The sequence below is a fragment of the Camellia sinensis genome, chromosome 9 (assembly GCF_055761805.1).
Source record: "Camellia sinensis isolate YWXY chromosome 9, ASM5576180v1, whole genome shotgun sequence".
Lineage (NCBI taxonomy): Eukaryota > Viridiplantae > Streptophyta > Magnoliopsida > Ericales > Theaceae > Camellia > Camellia sinensis.
The window spans coordinates 150864015-150888123 of record NC_138969.1 but is presented as its reverse complement, the minus strand read 5'-3'; the positions used below and the strand labels follow the sequence as shown (position 1 = coordinate 150888123).

At 37.3% G+C, this 24109-nt stretch overlaps 3 protein-coding genes across 6 annotated transcripts; all 3 read right to left on the bottom strand.

The window, feature by feature from the left end:
* Positions 1 to 1145: 1145 nt before the first annotated feature.
* Positions 1146 to 2000, bottom strand: LOC145799819 (uncharacterized). Its single transcript, XM_082889448.1, has one exon. The coding sequence runs from the start codon at positions 1998 to 2000 to the stop codon at positions 1146 to 1148; it is 855 nt and encodes a 284-aa protein (XP_082745574.1).
* Positions 2001 to 6384: 4384 nt separating this feature from the next.
* Positions 6385 to 7032, bottom strand: LOC114287581 (uncharacterized). The gene has a single exon (XM_028230971.2). It carries the CDS (start codon positions 7030 to 7032, stop codon positions 6385 to 6387), a length of 648 nt encoding a protein of 215 aa, XP_028086772.2.
* Positions 7033 to 15143: 8111 nt separating this feature from the next.
* On the bottom strand, positions 15144 to 22649 carry LOC114287575 (auxin response factor 3). Of its 4 annotated transcripts, none has more exons than XM_028230965.2 (11): positions 22287 to 22649; positions 22106 to 22162; positions 21206 to 21385; positions 20967 to 21051; positions 20504 to 20594; positions 20272 to 20436; positions 18662 to 18715; positions 18387 to 18506; positions 18241 to 18316; positions 16823 to 16985; positions 15144 to 16730 (listed from the first exon to the last, which is right to left on the bottom strand). In XM_028230965.2, exons 1-11 carry the CDS (start codon positions 22554 to 22556, stop codon positions 15793 to 15795), a joined length of 2199 nt encoding a protein of 732 aa, XP_028086766.2. In that variant the 5' UTR covers positions 22557 to 22649; the 3' UTR covers positions 15144 to 15792. The 4 variants fall into 4 exon arrangements, with proteins under 4 accessions (XP_028086766.2, XP_028086765.2, XP_028086768.2 ...); XM_028230964.2 differs by having other exon boundaries at positions 21206 to 21388; positions 22287 to 22642; XM_028230967.2 differs by lacking the exon at positions 18662 to 18715.
* Positions 22650 to 24109: the final 1460 nt, after the last annotated feature.

Below are 24109 nucleotides of genomic sequence, written 5' to 3'. Positions count from 1 at the left end.
GTTCTTCTCTTGCAAAATGGGAGAAATGCCTCATATATAGCAAAATACAAGAGTTTGGTCGAAATATCTGATTATAGGACAACTGGAGGTTGTGGAAGACAGTTAGAGGGAAAATATCTTCAAAATTTCTGAGTTTGGGACCTTAGTGGTCGGCTAGCTGCTTTTTCTGGTCAGTCGGCCACCCCTGGTGGTCGACTGGCTACTTTTCTGGTCGACAGCCTATTTTTCTGGTCGACAGGCAAAATTCTGCTTTCCAGGTCCAACTTCAAATGGCCATAACTCCTTTGTCTGGACTCTTTTTCAGGTCATTCTTGTGTCCACATTGAAGCCCCAGAAGTAAGCTCTCCAATAGTGGCATTCTTGCATCAAAATTCCAACTTTGAAAAAAGTTATGCCTATTTTGGTGAAGCCGCTCAGTTTTGATCCTACCCGGATTCATGCCGAACTTCTCTCAAACTAGTTTTCTTCTCTCATTTCCTCTTTTATTCAACTCCAAACCCCTAAACAAGGTGTTTTGAAAGATTTTTCAAAGATTTCATCTCTCTTTCATTCATTTCCACTTTGTCCTTGCTTGGTTTATCGAAAAGTGCAACATTTAACAAAATGCAAGTGTCGGAACATCGTAGAATCATTTTTCAAAACATTTTGAAAGAGAGGGTTTCAAGGTCTAAAATCTTTTGATCAAGTTCATTTTAGTCCAACAGGGCTATGAAGTTGGGATTTGACTCTCCTCTTGCTGAAGAGATCGAACCTTTATACTACACAACTTCCATCACCAAGTAAACCATCAGTAGCGCGCAAGTCTTAAGGGCGGTCAAAAATGGGGTGTCTACAGTACATTGGTCAACCCAAACAGCATAACTAAAAATTCATAATGCCCATACCTAGTTCGGAAGGCTATCTTAGGTATATCTTCCGCCTTAACCTTCAACTGGTGATAGCCAGAACGAAGGTCAATCTTAGAAAAGACTTGTACTCCTTGCAACTGATCAAATAGGTCATCTATCCTAGGCAAAGGATATTTATTTCGAATTGTCACCTTGTTCAACTCTCGATAATCAATGCAAAGGAAAAAACTACCATCCTTCTTTTTCACAAATAAAACAGGTGCACCCCAAGGAGAAACACTAGGCCGAATAAAGCTCTTATCTAGTAACTCTTGTAATTGTTCCTTCAACTCTCAACTCTGCTGGGGCCGTCCGATACAAAGCCTTGGAGATAGGACCCGTGCCGGGTATCAATTCGATGGCAAACTCAATCTCTCTATATAGTGGCAACCCCGGTAACTCTTCAGGAAAAACATCAGGAAATTCCTTCGCAACTAGAATATCCTCTAACTTCAATTCAGTCTCACAGGTATCTCTCACAGAAGCTAAATAGCCCTCGCAACCATTCCTTAACATTCGTCTAGCTTGCAAAGCTGAGATTACCAAAAGAGGAGTGTTAACTCCACTACCCATAAAACAAAATTTTAGTTGATTAGGAATTTGAAATACTACCCTTTTGCCTCGACAATCAACAAAAGCATAATTGGTTGCCAACCAATCCATTCCAAGAATTATGTCAAAGTCCCACATATCTAAGACAGTTAAGTCTACAAGTAATTTCCTGTCAACTATACTAACCACATGAGATTTGCAAATTAAGTCAGCAACCATAACACCTCCTATCGGGGTTTCAACACATAAGTCGATCTCTCTAGAGACACATTTCCATCCATGTTTCTCAACAAATCCCATAGACACAAATGAATTTGTAGCGCCAGAATCAAATAACACATGTGCATAAACAGAAGACACTAAAACAGTACCTGACACCACCGTGTTGGAAGTCTGAACATCTTGTTGTGTGAGTGCGTATACTCGACCCTGAGTCTTTGGCTTATGACCTCCATTTTTCTTTTGATTTCTTGAAGACCCTCTGTCTGTTGATGTTCCTTTATTTGTCCATGCTTTCTGTTTAGTCTCACGCCCCTTCTGATTAGGGCAATCAGCTATCATGTGCCCCTATTACCCACAAGAGAAACAAGCCCCAGTATTCCAGCGACACTCACTATCCCGATGGAACCCATTACATCTAGTGCACTGTATCCGATCATTCTTCTTATCAACACTGCCACCCATAGTTCGACTTCCCCAACTCCCAACTAAAGAAGTGTTTTGTCTTAGCATTGCCCTTCGAACTAGGTCTCTTCTTATAATTCTCTTCTTTCTCTTCTTGGGCTCTAGTGAGGCCACTCTCAACCAACAATGCCTTGTTCAACACTGCTCCAAAAGTAGGTAACTCGAAAGGAACCACCTGTTGCATAATGTTCGTTCTTAGCCCACCTTCGAACTTTCGTGCTCTGCTATCCTCGTCTACTTCAAATGCTGATGCAAATTTAGACAATTTCGTAAACTCGGCTTCATATTCTGCAACCGTCTTATTCCCTTGCTCTAACTTCGAAAATTCTCGCTGTTTTTGTAGACGAACATCCTAGGGAAGTATTTCTCATTGAATGCATTCTTAAACCTTTCCCATGTATAGGGGTTGGCATCATGCTCGTGTATGCGCTTCTCCATCTGTCACCAATCATTAGTCATCCCTTGTAGCATAAATGTAGCATAGGTCACCTTCTGATCATCCGTACACTAAAAAACGGGAAACAACTTCCCTGATTTCCTCCGACTGCTTCAAAACCACTACCATTATTAGTCACATTCTCTCGCCAATTGTTATTACCAGTCCGTCGATTCATTTGACCCTGGAGTGTATTCCTAGCCATATTTGCCAATGTCTCCTCATGTTCCATTGCAACCTAAATGCATCAATAATAAAACCTCATCTTATTCTATTCTCAAGTCCCTATAACATGTAAATAAAATTAACATTATATCAAATTATAAGCGTTGCCAATCCTACATCTCACCACTATTCTATACTAGCCTTTAAAATTACAACCTGGCTCTGATACCACAAAATTGTCATGCTCCAAGCTCCGTGACAACGCCACACACTCATTTATGTGAGCATGCAAGGCTAAGAGTTGAACACATAACCAACAATGAAAAATACTTAAATTAAATCCTTAATTATCATAATGCTAAAATCCATAAAAATAGATAATTCTTATCATATGAAATTGTCCACCAAGTCCACTAATAAAATCCCTTAACAAAATAATAAACCAAGTACTAAAATCATAGTCCTACTCTCGGCACTCCCATAAGTAAAAACCCCACGCAGCTCTACTCCTCAGAATCTGAAAAAAAATAAATAAAATAAGGGTAATCTAGACAGCCCAGTAAATAATCAACCATCACTGCTAGCTGGATCAAGTATACAAAAAAAAAAAAAAATCAACAAATAAATCGATAACCAATAAATATAATTTTTGCTACAATTCAATAAATGAACAATTATTTGTAAGATGGTTTCATAGCTAAAAATACACAATGTACAATACATTTTAAATGAAAAGCCAACAAGATAATTCAAAGTAATTTGTTGTTCAAATCGATGGTTCGATATTCAAATAGTTCAATGATTTGATTCACAAAACCCAAGTCTTGGTGACTACGGTCACTTAGCCCGTGACAAGGCCCAGAACCACACATAGGCCGGTGGTAAAGCCCCAAAAGAAACTAGTTTCTGTGCCAATAAATAACCCCCATTGGCTAGGGTCCAAATCATAGTCAGACTAGAGTGATGTTCAAAATTCAAACAATAGACAAATTTTAAATAAAACATTCGATATTTTCAAAATAAACGTTTAGTACAAATTTCATAATAGTTCCACAAAATATTCAAATAATTTTTATAATAATATTTGATGTTGTTTTATACTTGACCCATATTTTATTTTAAGAGAACGTAAAGGCTATAAATAAATACTTATAATTTTAAACGATTCAATAGGAATAAAAATGTACCAACAGTGATAGAGGGTTACTTACCTCAAACAGCTAAAATAATATTTCCCAAGCTAATCTCAAATTACCAAGATCCACCTTAATCTCATAAACCTAATAAAATATTACACCACATAAACAATTATTATTTGCACTTATCCTTCTCTTCTTGTAGCAACAATAGAATAAATTACTCCAATTGTCTATTAGGAACCCCCACAATTCAACATCAAAACAAAGCCATCACAGCTTCGGAAATTCTCAACCTATATTATCCTATTGTTGTTCATATACATGTATAAATTTGTAATTGCTTATAGCCAATCTTGTATCCCACAAACACACCACCATTAAACTTAACCCATCACATATCAATCTCAAAAATATAAACCACCCAAACGGAACGCAAAATACACTCTAAAATTGAGCAAAATCGAGACCTCCAACATAGACTATATCAATATATTTATTTAATCATATATGCCCACAAAATCATCTATTGATATATTAACACTAAAATCATAGATAGGAATACAATAAAATAAATCTTACCTAAGTGATGAATAAAGCATAACCACCACTCTATGAATCCTCCCTCTTCACTTTGGTTTTGTTTTCTTTTTTTTCTTTTTTTTTTTAAACTTTTCCAAACCCTTGTTGCCTTCACCTTTAACTTTTCCAATCCCTTGCTACCTTCACCTTCCGCAGCATCCACGCGGCTCCGTTTTCTTTCTCTCTGTTTTTTTTTCCTTTTGTTTTTCTTCTTTTACATAAAGGGTTATTAACCTAATTCCTTAAAATTACTAAATTACCCATACAAATTAATTTAACTACTACTTTATCCAAAAAATAATTCTACATATAACTTGGGTTTTACAGTAAAAACTAGATATCATACTGGCCGAGTTCAAGAGCCCATTTCGAGACGCACCCAGACGCCTCTGCACCGCGGAGCGTTGATCGAAGGGATATTCCGTTGGCACCCCAATGGTATGCCCCTCAAAATAGTGCATCAGTTTTCTTGTGACCATGACGAGAGCAAGGATAAGCTTTTCTAGTGGAAGGTAACGTGTCTCGGCGTCGGCCATAGCTTTGCTCACATAGTAAATTGGTTGCTGCTCTCCTAGTTCTTTCTTTAACAATACGGCGATGACCGCCCGGTCGGATACTGCCAGATACAAAATGAGTCGATCGCCGGCTGTAGGTGTTGCCAAGAGAGAAACTGAACGGAGGTAAGATTTTAGGCCATCCAAAGCGGCCTGGCACTCAGGAGTCCAATCAAATGCTCTACCTTGCCGAAGTGTGTGGAAGAATTGTTGGCAGCGATCTGTGGAACGGCTGATAAATCTATTGAGCGCGACGGCCACCGCATTAGCTTCTGAACCTCTTTGACTGACCGAGGGGATCCAAGCTCTAGAATTGCCGTGATCTGTCTTGGATTGGCTTCGATTCCGCAGTGGTTAACGATGTATCCAAGGAATTTGCCGGAGCCGATGCCGAATGCACACTTAGAAGCGTTCAATTTTATCTTGTACTTTCGAAGAATGCCGAATGTTTCTGACAAATCGGCTAGATGGGAGTGATTTTCCTTGGATTTAACCACCATATCATCGATGTATACTTCCATGGTACGGCCGAGCTGTTCCTTGAATATGGAAGTCACTAGTCTTTGATAAGTTGCCCCTGCATTCTTCAGCCCAAACGGCATGACCTTGTAGCAATAGGTTCCTCTTGGGGTGAGGAATGCGGTTTTTTCTAGATTCTCAGGATGCATGGCAATTTGATGATAGCCTTTGTAGGCGTTCCAGAAGCTCATGCACTGATGATGTGCCGTTGCGTCTACGAGTTGGTCTATTATGGGCAGGGGAAAATAGTTCGTAGGACAAGCTTTGTTCAAGTCCGTAAAATCCACACAGACGCGCTAAGAGCCATTCTTCTTCTTCACGACCACAGTATTGGACAACCATGTAGGATAGGTTACTTCGCGGACTGCCCCGGCGTCAAGTAACCTATCTACTTCTTCAACGACGGTCAACATATGCTCCGCGGCCGACCGCCGGCTTCTTTGAACAGTTAGCTTGCATTTCGGATCAACATTCAGGCGGTGTTGGGCCATTGATGGATCTACTCCTGGCATTTCGTATGGAGGCCATGCAAACACATCGATATTGCCGAGTAAGAAGGCTATCAATTCCTGCCTTTCGACGTTATCCAAGGAAGCGCCGATCATGAAGAACTTGTCAGGATTTCCGTCAATTTTGACCCGATGTAGGGCTTCGGTTGCTTTGTCACTTGGGATCCTCCTAATGTCTTCGAGACTCTCCCTATCCGGTGCCTCAATTGAATGCACTTCCAGTTCCCTCGATTTCTTTGTAGCTAGAAGATAGCATGCCTACACCGACTTCTGAGAGTCGCGAATTTGTTCAATACTATACTCAGTCGGAAAACGGAGCAGTTTGTGGTAGGTTCTTGGCACGGCTTGCATCGTATGTAACTAAGCTCTATCCATGATTAGATTATATGGCGAATAGAGCTTAACAACCAGAAACTCTACGTCTATTGATCTGGTTCCAGCCCGTACAGGTAGTGTGATCTTACCCAAATAGTACTCCCGATTAGCATTGAAGCCGAATAACGGATAATCAACCGGAGATAGGTCTGAATCGGTAAAACCAAGTTTGAAAAAATTTTTGTAATACATTATCTTCGAAGTGCTGCCCTGGTCAATGAGGACACGCTCGATGGTGAATCTGTTTACATGTAGCTCAATGACGAGGGAATCAGTGTAAGGGTGGGTCACTCTAACTAAATCACTGTCATCGAAACTAATCCTTCCAGTGTCGTGTGGCCGTTTCGCTAGCATCATCGAGCTATGTGTGCTAGACGACAACTGGATTGTGTGCACCTCAGGTGGTGCCGGCAAACTGTATATCATATGGATTACACTAAGAGGGGGTGACTCCGGCCGTAGAGCTACTGTATTTGTGGAATTGGTCTTTCGGACGTATTGCGTAAGACGGCCATCTTGCACCAATTCTTCTAGGTGATCTCTTAAAGAAAAACAACTATCAGTGTTGTGACCATTGTCTATATGATACTCACATCGTTTATCTTGTCTTCTCGCATCAGGGGCCTCTGTCATCTTGGCCAAGTGTTGTATTTTCGACAGAATCTTACTGATCGGCTATGTCAGCTCCGTATATTTCTTGCCCGGACGCCTTGTGCGCCTGTTATCCACTTGGTATTGTTCATTAGCTCATTGTGAACATTGGTCGGTTGATCGGCGCGAATCATGCCTTTTGTCTCGTTTGGGCCGATTCCGCCGTTCGGGGCTTCTTAGAGGCACGAAGCTAATTGAATGAACAACTCCCGACGTGGCTGTCTCAACAGCTTTACGTCAGGCCTTGACTCGAAGGGCATCATCTTCCACTTTGCAGTATTCTTCAACCTTCTTCATTAATGCCCAGACGGTTTTGGGGGAATGCCTGGTCAAATGAACTGCGGAGGGGGCTGTCGGGATACAATCCCATCTTAAAGGCGGTGATGGCCATGGAATCATTGCAAGCATCATCAACCAGATTAAAGCATTCCCAATAGCGGACCGAGTATTCATGAAGAGTTTCTTCCGGTTTAATTTGCATGGCCCAGAGAGAATCGGCTTGCTTCGACTGCACCTCATTGGTGACAAATCTAGCCCTGAATGACTTTTGGAGTTGGTGGAAGCTCTTAATTGATGCCAGTTCCAATTTATAGTACCATCTCACGGGCAGTGGTCCCAGACTACTTGGGAATATCCGACACATGAGGGCTTCGTCGTCAGCATAGAGCGTCATCGTTTGCTTGTAATGACGAATGTGATCAGTGGGGTCCGATTTTCCGTCGTAAAGGATGAACGACGATGCCTTGAACTTCTTGGGTAGGACAGCCCTGGCAATTCGTCGCACGGATGGGTCGTGTTTATCTTCTTCATCCGAATCATCGCCTTTCCTTCGTCTATGCCGTACATATGGACTTCCCTCAGACGAGCTGGACACATCAGCGCGCCCTTTCTTTCTGGGCTCTGGGGATGGTGAGTCTGAATCACTATCATTATTGCGTTTCTGACGTTGACGTCAGCGACCATCCTTCTTTTTCAAAGGTCGACCCCGGGTCTTGGCATGAGGCTTGTTGGGATTTCGCCACCTCCAAGGCCAAATCATGGCGTAGGCGATCATTCTTAGCCAGCATGTTCTCCAACCGCTGTTCACTTTGCTTGGCCTGATCCATAATCGTCTGCATTGTCTCATGCATTAAAGTTGAGGGTGATGTCTAAGCTACTGAGTCAAAGTTCAAGGCACATCGCGTGGTGATAGTCTCCGATCCCAGCATGTTTCCTGGAGTGAGGTCCTCTCTTGTAGGAATGGCAACGGGGCGGGGGGGCAGGGGATCACACTCCCCGTCCACGATCCCCGATGGTGGAAATACCCCCATCCCCGGCCCCGATCGTCGACGGGGAACCCATAACCGCCCCCGTCCCCGTCCCCGTCCCCTAACGGGGATCGGGTTTCCCCGACCCCGAAATTCCCCGACCAAAAAATTAAAAAAAAAAAATCAACTCTATACATTTACAAGAATTCATCAACGACAAATCTAACAAATCTACACATTTTCTTGATCTTCATCAACACATTTACAATAGATCATTCTTTTACCGCAGATGAACAACAAATCAGAGAGAGAGAGAGATTTTCAATAACAGATTTTCAACAACAAATCTAACACAGATCAACATGTTCAACTTCATCTTCATCTTCATCTTCATCATTTTCAGATCTGAAGAACAAAATCAAAAAACATAGAACAAAATCAAAAAAACAGAGAGAGAGAGGAGATACAGTGAGAGAGAGAGAGAGAGAGAGAGAGAGACAAGGAGATACCGTGAGAGGGAGAGAGAAGGAATTGTGGTGAGGAACGACGGTGAGGGAGGAGCCGTCGCCGACCAAACCAGGGAGGGAGAGAGAGATAAAGAGAGAGAAGAGGAGATACCATGAGAGAGAGACGATAGCGTGAGAGGGAGAGAAGAAGAAGCCGCCAATGAAAGAGAGAGGAGGAGCTGCGGTGAGGAGCGACGGTGAGGGAGGAGCCACTGCCGACCAAAACGGTGAAGGAGAGGCGGTGAGGAACAGAGGTCTCAGGTCGTGTGTGTGAGAGAGAGAGGGAGAAGATGTTTGTGTGTGGGTGTTCTGCGTTTGCCAACAGCCCAAACCCTACACACACTCATACATATATTATATATAAAAGGGGCAGAATAGTAATTTTACATCAGGGGCAACCGGGGCGGGGATCAGGGACTTGGTCTGGCCGGGTCCGGGGCTGAAACATGTATCCCCGTCCTCGACCTGAATATCATCGGGGATTCAATTTTTAATACCATCCCCGGCCCATTGGGGGTATTTTTCGGGGAATAACCGCTCAATTCGGGGTCGGGGGATCGGGTCCCCGTCGGACCGGGTTCCAATTGCCATCCCTAGTCTCTTGGTGTAGTCTCGTCAGTGACTATCGGAGGATCTTCCATTACGCCCGCCCTGGATGTATTTGAGCATTCCCACAAATGGTGCCAATTGTGGTTATGTGGTTTGGAAATACTCTTAGATCCTGAAGGACATTCCTCTTCCTCTGATTGCCACCGGAAAAGGGATAACACTCCGGTCAGGGGTGCCAAAATTAGCACTCCGATGGACAAGTCAGTATATGTCTCACGTTTGCTTATGTCTTAAGTTTCTTGGGGTTATTTCTCACATACCTTTCTTTGGCTGTTGTTCCTCTATTTATATACCCTCCTGGTCCTCAGGGTAGGGCCCACTCTTAATTCGTCGTGTGATTGTTCACTCGGCCCTCCTTTTGTCGTATTCCAATTTCCATTCGGCTCCTCGCTCAACTAGCTTTATGGCCGATTAGGATACTCGGCATCTAGAACGTACGAGACGGGGCCGAATATAATATATATCTTGATTTTCTAAATATGTACTTGGCCTATCTGTGTCCCCTAATATTCGGCTCTCGCACACCGGATGTCCCGTGAGTGCTTGTAGCAAAAGAAGAAAAAATACCGAAAATTAGTCTAATTGGTCGATCGGGAAATTTTATTTTATTTTTTGGTATTTTTTTTTTTTGTATTTTTTAAGAATTGTTTGGATGACACCTCATCAATTTAATAAAAAAAAAAGAAAAAGAATAACAAATACAATAAGAAATTAATATTTTAATAAGATTGAGTTAGAGTAGAGAGTTTGACGCAGTGAGTATTAAAAAGGTGACTAGATAAAATAGTAAAAGTAGATTTTGAGTTATAATTTGACTCAAAATTTGTTGAGACTGATGCGGATGCTGTTAGTTGTTTTCCTTATTTCTTTAGGTTCATAATAAACAATGATGTATGCCCTAGGGCAAGAGAGCTTTCAATGTTCAATTTCTCATTGAGAATTCGTTTCTTCATTATGAATTTAAGGTGTTCTTCATTTGCTAGAATAATATTTAGCCCTGTGTGATATTTTCGCTATGCCAGGAACCTGTGGTGTATATGTAGTGTGGGTAGGGGTGTTCGTGGTTCGAATTTTGACGGTTTGCGAATTGGTTTGGACCCGTCCGAATCTATGCGGTTTGGTAAAAAGACAACTCGCAACCGCCCGCAATGCGGTTTGCAGTTTGTGCGGATAGTGTTTGCGGATGTGCAGGCGGTTGTGAACGGTTTGCGGATTGAACTTTTTTCTTCAAAAATTTATTTTTGAACCTTATTTTTTTCCCATCTTGTAAATATTTATTTTGGGCCCTTTTCTTCCCATTTTCTAAAATGCTCCAACATTAATAATTAATGAATTAAAACTTATAAAATTAAAAACACAACAAAATCAATTCGTAACACAAACAAATCATTCAAAATCTTAAATCAAATCATAAACTAACACAAGCACATATTTTAAAATCCTAAACTAGAACTCCATATTCATTAAGGAATTTAAAATTCAATTATGTAACAATAATAATATAATCAGTATTTATTCAGTTTCAGTCGATATAATACTATTAACAGATGTAATGCTAGAGTAAGTTCAAAGAATAAAAGGTGTTTTATTTTGGGCAAAAACATCTAGGTGGGATATAGGAATGAAATCAACGGTTAAGATAAAATAAATAAATAAATAAATAAAAGTGCGGGCGGTTTCTTGCGGGCGCGGGTTAAACCCGCAACCCGCAAACATTCCATATTTCAAACCCTATCCGTCCGCATTATATTTGCGAAACCGCCTATTTGAATGCAGGTTGGACAATTTTTACGAATCGGATAAACTATTACCCACCCCTAAGTGTGAGTGTCTACGTGCAAATATGTGTACATGTTTGTTTGATCGAGAGAAAAAAGGAAAGTGATATCTACAATGAATTTTGGCCCCAGAAGTGAAGTATATACTCTAAATTTGAAATTGATGGACGTGTACAGCTAGAATAATTGTGATTCATATACTTTTAAATGATTTTTTTTTTTTTTTGATACACAATTGTTAGAGAGATAATAACAAGAAATTGACCCATTAAAGCTGATGTGTCAACTGTTAATTGAGCGTCTATATAGATCAATCGAATTGCATTAATCTCAGTTCACAAATTTCCTCATCATATTGCAACTTTTTTTTTTTCTCCCCTTTCCCTCCTTTTTATATATATATATATATATATATAAAAAAAACTCAGGACACGACCAATTTCAAATTAGATTAGACACCTAATAGCAGCCAAGCGATAACACGAAGAAGCTACAGTTTTGCAGTTATTTAATCATCTTAGGGCTAAATCTCTTGATTGGATGTGTAAGAATTTTCCCCTCGGTAGACTAGCAGCAAAGCCCATTCATTCGAAAGATTAATCAGTATTTTTGGAGCATTGTCAAGCCAACTTGATAGTTGTATATTAGTGAGAAATTATTTAGTCTTTTCAAAACATCATGATGTTGTGATTGTGTATTCGATCAATGATGTTTTATAAATTTTTCAAATTATTTTTATCTTTTTCAATTTAGGCCTTATTTGGAAATATATTATTTTATTAATTTTTTAATTTTTTACGAAAAAGATGTACAAAACAATAAAAAGAATAATGTGACAACTTATAGTGACTTTTTAACTAAAATATATAATTGACAAACGAGGCCTTAGGTCTCATTTGACAAGTGATTCTAGTCAAAAAGTCACTAAAAAAATCAAAAAACTAATAATTCATATCAAAAAGTCAAAGATTCTATTTTCTCTCTACTTTTTGCACATCTTTTCGTAAAAAACTAAAAATTCATCCCAAACATATTAATTTTTCGGAAATGAGCCGTAGCTCGAATCCAATGGCTCGAATTGGCTGAAAAGAGGGAGAGAAGAGAGGAGGAAGAAGCAGAGGAGAAAGAGGGAGACAAGAGAGGAAGAAGAGATGAGGAAGAACAGAGGAGAAAGAGGGAGAGAGGATCGTCGCTGCTCGCACCGCCACCGCCACCGCCACCGCCGTCGCCTCGCTGCCGTCGATCGTCGCAGCACCAGCGATCCCCGGCTCTGCCTCGCCTCCGCCCCCCGACCCCCGCTTCCAGCTCCAAATGTTGGGCCCCCTCCAGTCCCTCCTCCTTCTTCCTCCCTCCCCTCCTCCTCCTCCCTCCCCTGCTTCTGGTTCTGTTTCACTTTCATCTAAAAAACGAGGCCGTTTTTGAATTCGAGTCATTTCGAGCCGCTCGGTTTCGAGCTACCTATCACTTCTGTTAATTTTTTTACATCATATCTTAATAAAAAAAGTCAAAAAATTATTAAAAAAACATGCTTGCAAACGAGGCCTTAGTAAATACATAATCCTTTATCATCAAGGGGGCACACAACCAATTCATATCCCAATACATTGGCATGGTGAAATGTTTTAAAAGTATTCAATAATTTTCTTTTTCTTTTTTTTCATCTTCTAATTACTAAAACAATCAATTATAGGTGAATATTTAATGGCCCTATTGGCAGCAATTTAAAAGAGTTGATTATACTTTATTTTAATTTAAAAGTCTGTGTTAAACTGTTTGATATAATTTCTGCTTATAACTTATTAGATAAAAATAATTTAAATAAACTAAAAAATTTTGATCATTTAAAAGCGGAGAAATAAGTGTTTTTAACTTCTATTTTTTTATTGTCAACTTTTAACTTATAATAAATTATACCAAGGCCAATATTTAGTTCGTTTCTAAAAGATTAGTCTCGACTCTCAACCATTTTACTATCCGTTGTTTGGGTAGAAGGGTTTCCAACAACTACATAATCAAGGTTATTCTATTCAAGTTAGCAATAAATATAATTGTGATTGAAGTTATTAGAGACTAGTTTTGCATGATATAAACCTAGAAAGTATGTCATGTGATCAAAGTTTACATAATTGTAAATAGGGTTTAACTTCTTTCAAGTGGTCATCTCAATTTGAGAGAATGTTTAGATTTGATAGACCTATTTCGGAACCGATTGCGGTGATTCAAACCGTTCACTTTTTCAGACTCGTTGAGTAGAATATTTATATAAAAAATCAAGATGATTAAATGTCAGTAACTATATGTTTGAATCGTATTAGTTTTTTTTTTTTTTAAAAAGATGACAAATATAATTTTAAAAATAGCCGTCCATTTTTTGTAATACAAATTGAATTTAAAAATATAACTCCCAATATCCGATTATCTTGATTTTTACATGAATATTCTACTCAATGAGTTTCAAAATGGATTATTGAAATAAGACTTGTATAAATTTCACGAATTCCTCAAGTTGACTCAATATATAAATATGAAAGACGTGTAACCTATTACATAGTTTTTTTCCAAATTTGTCAAATGCCATGTTGATCTCTTGGTACATTACATACCATAGAAAATAAGCCAGAAATTTTTAGTAGCATGAACATTTATTCTTGCTATCGAGTTCAGAGATAAGATAAACTCACACCCAATTCTTATACAAGTGTGATTATTTGTCCATGAAATATATAACAACAATGCAATGTTTGATTCACTAGAAAGAAAGCTAAAATAGAATGATTATTTGTCATAGAATACTCATTCCCTTGTTTTGGTGTGGTAAACCAAAAACGAACATACATTTCAAATGAAATCACCATTCACTTATGCAGTGTTTGATTTATTGGAAGAAAGACTGAAATAAAACAAATATTTCGTTGAAATATTCATTCCCTAGTTTTGTCACAACTGGAATCACCCATTTACCAATTTGGGAAAATGACCATTCTACTAGGATATCAAAGAATAATTATTCTATTCATATTCAAAAGCATTTCAGCGAATCAAATACTACCTGCCATTTTGTGAAAAAATTAATCAGCTTCCATTTCGTAGGTAGTTTTGAGGTTTATAAGATTCATAGCAAGACAGCCCATGTTCCAAATGAGGAAAAGGAAACATATATATATATATATACACACATTTGAACCAAGTGAAGAATTTAGTGGCTAATAGATCTTTGGGTCTAAGATGTACACGAATAGGGTAAACCAAAACATTAATGTTGTGTTTGGTTGGGAGATTTGAAGAGGGATTTGGAAAGGAAAATAAAAAAGATAGGTGAACTATAAATAAAACATGCCTATATTTTATCTAGTTTCACACACCATTTCTCTTTCCCTTTCCCTTTCCAAATCCCTCCCGAAATCCCCCAAACAAACAAGTGTGATTTAGTTTTTACCAACAAATCATTGCTCACACACATGCTTAGCCCAAAGAGACAAACAGCATTGTGCAAAAAAAAAAAAAGAAAAAAAAAAAAATTAAGGCAAACTAAGGACAAGTTTGGCATGATTGAAAAAATACAAAAAATCAAAAAGTCACTATCCTATTTAAGTCACATTATCTTATTTAAGTCACATCACCTCTCTAACACATCACTTCAAACCTAACCCAAACCCAACCCATATTTCATAAAAAGTCAAAAAGTGCACTTATTTAGTCTTCCCAAACTAGGCCTAAATATCTACAGGGCAAGCATAGGAGAAACAATTTTATGCAAAGAGAATAAACAAAATAAATTTCAGCTCACAATAACATTTCCAAAGTGGATAGAATATATTTCAGAGTTTAAGAAGTCCTTTCATGAGTAAAGACTCCTATGTGAAAAATACATGAAATTAGTTAGGATTGTTTTTCCCATAGCAAAAAAACTTATAAGTCACAAATTCACAACAATTTCTTGACTGCTGTGACACTTTGAAACCTCAACACGTCACCATCACATTCATTCATTAAAGAGTGTCACAATGTTTTAACATTGCAGAATTTCCTGCAAAACATAGCTCAAATAACTTGAAGAGCGTTAGAATCCAACGAACCAAACGTGTCTAAAACTAAAGACTAAATAGATTCCTAATGAAGCTCGAATCATCCAGGAAACAAGCTGTTCAGATAACCAACTAATCCACCGCCTTACAAGGCTAACAAACTAGAATTTTCATATTAATTTGGATCTTCTCCTTGTACCGTGACTTTGGACTCTGGACTTTTCATAGAAATACACAAGATCTTCAAATCAAAAGTTCCATGGAAATCCCACCATGGCACTTCCATGAGGGCCTTCGGGAATCTACCGCATTAGGCATCACCGTTAGTACCCAGCTTCATGTTCAAAGCTCAAATGCATGAAAATCCAAATGCATTACAACACATATAATGACTATTAAAAGGTTACTTACTGCTACATAAAATCTTCAACATGCATCCAATCATCCTCACGATCCTTGTAAACAAGTTCCTTCCCTTCTCTACACCATCCAAATGCCTTTCCAACATCAAACCATCAGTGAGATCAATTACCCTTAATTTCAACAACACTCCTTCACAAACTAAACATTTCTTATCTTACAACAATGCAACATCAAGAAGCATATCTCTAACAGCATAGAGGTCGCTTCCTTTGGTACAACTGCTTCCAATTAACTTAGTCACCAGAGGAGGCTTAGGATGCAAATGCTGATCACCATGGGGTAGAAAAGAGGTGTCGGGATTATATGCAGATGAAACTTGAGCGGGATTGCAATCTTTATTTGTGGTATTTCTTCCCTCGGTCAAGGGAAAACCAAAGAGCCTGCAACTACTCTTACACATGGTTCCTAAATCTTGACTGCCCCCATTTGATGAATGAGTTGCAAGAGTAGAATGTGAAATACCCTGTTGGTTTTGCCCTTTTGAAATAGCAAAAGAACTGACACCTTGTATAACTTCCTTACCACAATATGTATCAGAAATATCAAATGCTTTCTGGTTGTTAATCTCATGCTCCTGATTAACTCTGCATGTTGAATGGAAGTTCAAAGCAGGAGTGCATGTTTGCTGGAACATTAACACCGAAGAAGGCGATGATGATTGTAATGATGGTGTGGATGAGCGCAGACAAGCATTATGCCCCTGCATCAGGACAGACCATCCACTCCCAGAGCTTGAAGATGGAACACCGTCAGTGATTCCTTGGTCCTGGTTTTCCTGCACTTGGTTAGCAGCCGGGCCTCTTCTATAACCTGAGTTTAAATATGTTTCTTGACCTTGCAAGACCTCATCAAATTGAAATGATTCACCAAAGCCTATGTTATCATAGGAAACAGAAGAATCTCCAAACGGGTTTCTGACACCATTTCCAATTGCAGAAATTGTGGAACAAACAGAACCAGGATTGCACCTCCTCATCTCTGATGAACAATAATTCTGAACATCACAAGGAGAATTAAAACCTAAAATTTCTTGACCTTGCAAGACCTTCTGGAACCTAAAAGATTCCCCGAAGTCTGACATTCCTGTCCCATCTGTACAAGGCAATTATATAAAAAGTTAAAATTATCGAAATGAAGGAATAGACAATTTATCATAGGAAAACATATATCCTAGTATGCACAACCTCTGGGAACTGGAAAATCTGGTTTTGTCGAAGACAAACCAACCCTATTCCTCTTCATACCAGGTGCCACCAAGCTGCTGGATGCAGAAACTGAACCAGTTGGCTCAATCTCCCAAGGAGAAACCCTGTTATGTCGGGGACTTTCTAGATCATCCCACCTTACCTGCAGAGGTGGATCAATAAGTCACTTGATGCTTGATGCCATCAAAATTACAAAAACAATCATGGGAATATTTCATATTCATAGATGGCATGTGCTGATTTAGAGAAAGAAGAGCAAACCCAGGTAGAAGACCAACAAGAAAATTTCATGTGCATGTTGATGAATGGAAATTTCTTCAATTGACAAATTCATTAAGACATGATTTATTAAAATATTAACAAAGCACTTCGGGTTCAAATCCCACCAAATCTCTCTCAAGAGAAAATAAATAATAAAATTAAATTTAAAAAATAAAATAAAATAAAATAAAAAACTAAATTACATACACACAAACCACAAGGAACACTTGGATAAAGTTTCATCAAATTACAACTTTATTTTGCTCAGATATAATTAAGGGGTGACAATGGTTTGCTGCAGAACTTGTAGTTGCATTTTCAGAAAGGCGGCAGAGATCAATATTTAAGATATTAAACCAATTACAATGTAGACTAGAGTTCCTGCTGCAGACAGATGAAACTGGGTGGTAGGTAGTCCAGCCTTCAAGTGTAAGGGTGCTGCTAAGAAATACTTCACGATTCATCGTAAAATACACTAAACATACAATGCATAAGTTAATAGAAATATAAAGGAAATGCTTGTCTTTCTCACGTGGCCACATTTTTGAAGGGGTGGGAGAATGTACAATGAGATTATGACACACAAAATTGAGACTTAAGCCTCAAATGTAGAATTTTCTAATTTAAGTAACTGAAAATTTTGAAACATTTCAAATCATTGTGGAAGAATGATGTTAAGAGATAATATAGTGAACTTTTATACTACAACACTCAGAGAACTCAATATGACCTAATGCTGGTGTCACCCACTCCTCTCCTCAAAAATTGACACAAGTTTTTCAATGTGGTGTTCACCATCTAAGAAGTTTCAAAATCTCAACTTGTACAATATTAAAATATATATATATATATATATATGTTATAAGAGAATCTATAAAGTCAGAGTACCATATTAACAAATTTTTGTAGTTGTTTCATAGGAATATTTCCTTTTTGGTTAAGTACAAAGTACATACCAACAAAGAAGGCCTACTTATTTTCACATCAGCATTATAGGGCATGTGTTTTATGATCCAAACTCAAGGTATGATTCTATTTTGCAATTTAGACCATAGATCCGGATGCTGTGCACCCTGAGCCCCAGACCGGAAACTTTGCATGTGAATGCATAACCAAGCACTAAAACAGATACATACCAACAGGCACCTCCATTTTGAACCAGGCCATCTAACAGGATCCACATCATTAACCCCAGTAACTAGTCCCGTATACCTGGCAGAAACACTATAAATTAGATTTTGAACGCAACTTTTTGGAATGCAGCAATCAGAAAATTCCCAACCTTCTTTCAGTTGCATCTTCTGTTTCAAAACGCATTTTAAACCTCATTCCAACAGAAGAAGAATGACTAAGGCTCTTTGAGAATTTACGGAACGGAATTATGAACTCCGACAAGCTAGCCCTACAAGATGCACTTGAAGTTCAGAGACAGTAAGAATGACTGGAGAACTTGGACCAAGTGATTCTCCCATATATTTAAAATAAATACAAATTCCAAATAAACATAAAACACAATGCTTCATAGCAAGTTGAATTTAGGAGTAAAGAAAGATTAACTGAAACTTTGGAGTACAATGTAGAGGTTGATCTGTTGTATAACTGACTACACGGCTAAATGGGGACAAGACAACATTAATCTTCGTTAATTATTTAAGACATGGAATATAGAGCACTACATACAATTCAACTAAATATTAAATTTTCACTAGTTTGGCGTACTTGATGACTTTGATGATGCCACTCATGAACAAATCAATTTTTAGCAAAAGCAAGTCACTAATTAAAGCAAATTTATTTAAGTGAAGAAGTGGGAACCTCTTATAGCCCTTTTTATGATTATTAAACCCCAAGGTTGCATCACTTTTTAAGTAGTTCCAATAACTCTCAAGGAAAAATATGCACACACAAAACTTGTAAACACTGTAAATTGCACATAATACATATAGCTTTTGGTCATCAATCTAGTTGATCATGCAAGCAGGAGAATAAGAGAGGCTGGCATCAAGGCCTCCACACTATCCTGAAAAGAAAGCATATGGAATTTGAGGTCCGCTAGAAGATTTCTTCCGAAAGTGCAGTGTACAATAAAAGTGAAAAAGGAGAGGTCCATGTTCTCAAGGGATATAAAGAGCACATATGGCATTAACTACATGGATTTCATGCCCTGGAGCACGCAGACAACAAATAAATAAATCATTTTAATAACTCATATGGAACTATTTATCTTCCTACAAAATATGGTTAGATAAAGCCTGCCACCATCATAAGAAGATTGTGTAAATAAATGGCAGGAAGTCGAACCTAAATGCTTGGAATTTTGGAACTAATTATTGAAAAACGGAAGATATTCATAACTAGAAGGAAATATTCAAGAACTGGTCAAAATTATTAAGAGGCGTCTATGATGAGTTGCCTCACCAATTTACAAGAGATGTACAGTAGTCTCTACTAGATTTTGAGCATTGGCTAATTCTAAGTTCAAAAGAAAATATGGATACTAGCACCAACTGAAAGAGCAATATCTGAAAATGATAATCAATAAGGTGTCAAAACAACAAAGTATGATATCTTCATTGCTTGATTACGTAATTATATTATTTACATATATATATTTATCTTAATTGTTACTATTTTTGGCAGTTCTTTGGCAAGTCAATTTCTGAAAGCCATCTGAATATAGTACTTGACATAGAGCTATTTATACTAAAACCCATATGCTATGTTATTAAAGAATTCGACAATTTCCTTCAAACAGTAGGAAGTTTGAAAATCTACAAATACACTAGATTTGACTTTCATACAAACATCTAATCAATTTAGATTTTCTAGAATGGCTGAATCACAAAAACTTGTCACACATAAACAGCCTTCTTCCAAAGAGTACGCGCATACTGACATATGTACTGGGTTGATATCACACAGGTCAGCTGCCTTTATAAATATTCAGTAATAACCTTTTTCATCAAAATAAGCAAATGCAAACAAAACATCAAATATTGCTATGTTAAGAAGAAAGGCAGGCTAATTTTTTTTTCTCTTTTGGTAAGTAGAGAGAAAGCCATTTTTACGTACCCGGACCATTTTACAAAACCAATCTAACCATACATACAATAAAATTGTCAATATGACTATTCCGCCAGAAAAATAATTGGTATGACTTCAAATACCTGGGATTGTAGCGAACGTTGAACACGTTTCTCATAGATATAGCATTGACAACAGCACTGATAGTGCCAACATTCAACTTCTGGCTAGAAAGAGCTGGAAAAGTAGAATCAGTTTTGACTTGAGCTGCTCTTCGGATTCCCAATCTCAATTCTCCATCACCACCCCTGCCAAAAATTAAATATAACCACCCAAAACAGGTAGTCAACATCATTTCAAATTTAGGTTTCTTACCTCAGAAAGAGCACAGCATCTCCGGAGACAAGCTTCTTCTTGTTGATAAATGCACTCCAACCAGTAGTCAGCAGATGCCTTCGAGGCTGGCCTGCTCAAACAGAAAAGAGGAAACATAAAGACAAAAACTTAAACTGGGAAACTCAAAGTACAAAAAATTTCCATCGCAATGCCATTACTCCAGGGATTTAGATCGTCTCCATTTTAGAGATGGAATATAGATCTCCATTTCATAATGGATAACCGTGAAAGATCTTCATCAAGAATTCTGTATTTTTAAAACTTATAATGACATGGTAGTTATAGACTATTGATTTTAAATTGTGATTGTGACGATGTGTTGCAACGTTATGAAATGAAATGGAGATTTCTATTTCATAGATAAAATAAAGAGGATCAAAATCCGCTGTGCCATACAGCTAAAATACAGGATCAACATAAACATATGAGTTTTGTCACAGACCCCTGTATATATGTCGGAACTTCCATTCAATCCCATGTAAATCTTTTGCTACAAGCTCTTGCGAAGGCCTTTGTTGTTTATAATCCTACAGCAAAAATGTAGAAAACTGAGGGTCCTGTAGTAGAGAAATAATTAAACCATACAGATTACTTGTCTATGCACATTGACATAGTGAGCGAAAAATATTTAAATCGGGTTCAGTTGAAGTTCAAGAATATGCAAAAACAAGATTGGAATACCAAGGGAGGGAAGCAGTCCTCGGCAGCCCGGCGAGGGACAGAAAATCCTCCATGAGTGCTAGTATCAGAAGCAGTAAGGGTCTTGCAGAACATGTGCGGTGTGATTGATTTCACAGAACCTTCCATGTCCTCTTCTTCACTTTCTGCTTCAATTTTCCCTTGTCTCCATTTCTGCTCAATCTGCTGAACACGACAAACTCCTCTCCAGTTGTTAACCCCCAAAAGTTAAAAACAACCCACATCACAGAACCACAAAACAAAGTTAAAAAGCCTAAATACACTATATGCTCATCTAAATAGCTTTTTCAATGCCCTTTTCTAGAAAAAATAATGTAGTTCAAACACCATTTGTGTATGAAATCAAGGATTGCATTTTTACCCTCCGTTTGTTTGGTAGAAAATATTTTTTTGGAAAATGTTGTATGTATTTTCTGATATTTAGTACAATAAAGAAACAAAAAATCAACCGAAAACATTTTCCGTCATCAATAGAAAACAAGTCTATTTGGACAAAAACATTTTCCACTTTTGAAAAACAAAAACATTTTCTGCACTAAAATATTACCAATGTCACCGCACCACCGCCACCACTCTCACCTCCACCACCACACACCACCATCACCGCTGCTGTCGCCCCACCACCATACCACCACCTCCACCTCCACCTCCACCTTCACCTTCACCTTCACCTTCACCTTCACCTTCACTCTACCACCACCACCACCACCACCAGCATAGAAAAATATTTTTCCCCGAAAATATTTTGTGAAAAAAGTTCTCTTTTCCATTAGAAAATATTTTCCGCCAAAAGAAACGTAGCATAAAGTAATGAAAGTACATCTCTACACTCTAGCAAGAGAAAATTTTAAGGAGAAAGTCCCAGCTATAACCGTACATAACCTGAGCATCAGGAATTAGGGAGACTTGTGCATAAACCTCATCAGTTGCTGCCTCGGCCTACCCAGAAAAAGCACACATTTCACAACGAATTCGAAAGTAGCAAAGTACCCAAAAAGGGAAATCGGACTAAAATCCCAAAATTAGAAAAATAAAAAATAAATAAAAATTTGAAACGAGTTACATGAAGATTGACATGGAGAACTCGACAGAAGACATGAGGAGGAAGATGGTAGATTGTGGCGGGAAAATCAGAGGCGTGTTCTAAGTGGCCTTGAGGGAAGTAAACCACCACAGTGCCTTTCTTTGGGAGAGAGATTAGAGGACCGGCACAAGCGTGCCAGAGCTCTAAACACACCGCCGGAGATGAAGAAGGGGAATCGAACGGCGGAGGAGGAGGAGGAGAGTCGTCGTCGTCGTCGTCGACGGTATTGAGATCAATCAAACTACACATCTTTGTGGGGAAATTTTCTAGAAGGAAAGAAAAGGTGGAATTGAAAAGAAATGGAGGAGAGGTTGCGATACGTTCACATATACAGATATCTATATATTTATTGTGGATGTTTGGGAGGTTTTAGTAGTTATTTTAGTTTTTGATTATTTTAATAAATTAAAATTTGTGTTTAAAATAATAATTGAATTTTTTTTTAGTTAGATGTGATGTTTATGAAAAAAAATAAAATGATTATGAATTTGATATGATATTTTGTCTTATTGATTATTTTATGCCTCGTTTGGCAAGTAGCTATTTTAACTTAAATCAAAAAGTTACTAAAAAAATCAAAAAATCTATAATTTATACCAAAAAGTCAAATATTCTATTTTCTTAATACTTTTTACACATCTTTTCGTAAAAAGTAAAAAAAATCACCTCAAACATACTAATTTTTTTTACCTCATATTTTAGTCAAAAAGTTATTAAAATAGCATATTTCCAAATGAGGCCTTAGTCTATTATGTCATTTTATGAATTTTAATCCAAAGAGACAAAAAAACGTTTGCCATAAGGTAAATTACAAATACACTTTCAAGGTTTGCTTAAAATACAGATTACTTTTTGTAGATTGAAAAATTATAAATACCCCATTGCTAAATTTTTTTAATAGAATTAACTAAAAAAATAAAATTCATAATTGCTCTCATATATAATAATAAAATTACGTAAATTATTAATTGAAACATATTTTTAACATCATTAAAAACTATTAATTGATTTGATAATTTCTTAATAAAATGGGCGATTTATTTTGAAATTAAAAATTTCAGGAAAATAATGTAATTTTCAAAATCACAAAAGACAATTTGTATTTTAATTAAATCTCAGAATGTATTTGTAAGGAAAAAGTTTCTACCCAATGATGTGGGAGTTCTAATATTTTAATTTTAATTTTTTAGTTTTTTAATTTAAAAAAAACTTTAGTATTTATTGATTTTTCTTAAAAAAAAATGCATGTGACCCCAGTGGGGTGCTGGATCTCTTTTGATTCCAAAACAGTTTTTTTTTTTTTCATCCATTGGCACCCCCTCAAGTGGAGGTGGGGGTGCTAGGGGTCTTCTCCTGCTGGGGTCCCCAGCAGGACTCTTTTATTAATTTATAAGTTTTTTTTGACTTCTCTCATATTTATTGTCGCATCATTTTTAATTTCTTCCATACATTATAGTTAATGATGAAATTGTAAAATTATTTTTATAAGAAATCTAAAAAAAATAATTTTATATTAAAAAAATATCTAAAACAAATATAATTCTTATTAAAAAATAACAGGTTGTAATTGCGAAAAAAATAAAAAAAATAAATTAAAAAAAATAATTTATATATTAAAAAATATCTAAAAAAATATAATTTTTTTTAAAAAAAATAACAGGTTGCAACTGTAAAAAAAAAAAAATTACATTTTGCATTTCATTAAAATCTAAAAAAAAATTCGTATATTAAAAAAATATCTAAAATAAATATAAATTCTTATTAAAAAATAACATGTTACAATTGTGAAAAAAAAAATTATA

What these genes read in the sequence shown, in the direction of transcription:
- LOC114287581 (XM_028230971.2), bottom strand. Translation starts at nt 7,032, where the DNA reads ATGACAGAGGCCCCTGATGCGAGAAGACAAGATAAACGATGTGAGTAT.
- LOC114287575 (XM_028230964.2), bottom strand. Translation starts at nt 22,556, where the DNA reads ATGTGTAGTTTGATTGATCTCAATACCGTCGACGACGACGACGACGAC. An exon ending in AGGACTGCTTCCCTCCCTTG is followed by an intron (nt 21,052 to 21,205) that starts GTATTCCAATCT and finishes TTTTTGCTGTAG; the next exon opens with GATTATAAACAACAAAGGCC. An exon ending in AGATTTTCCAGTTCCCAGAG is followed by an intron (nt 16,731 to 16,822) that starts GTTGTGCATACT and finishes TGCCTTGTACAG; the next exon opens with ATGGGACAGGAATGTCAGAC.
- LOC145799819 (XM_082889448.1), bottom strand. Translation starts at nt 2,000, where the DNA reads ATGATAGCTGATTGCCCTAATCAGAAGGGGCGTGAGACTAAACAGAAA.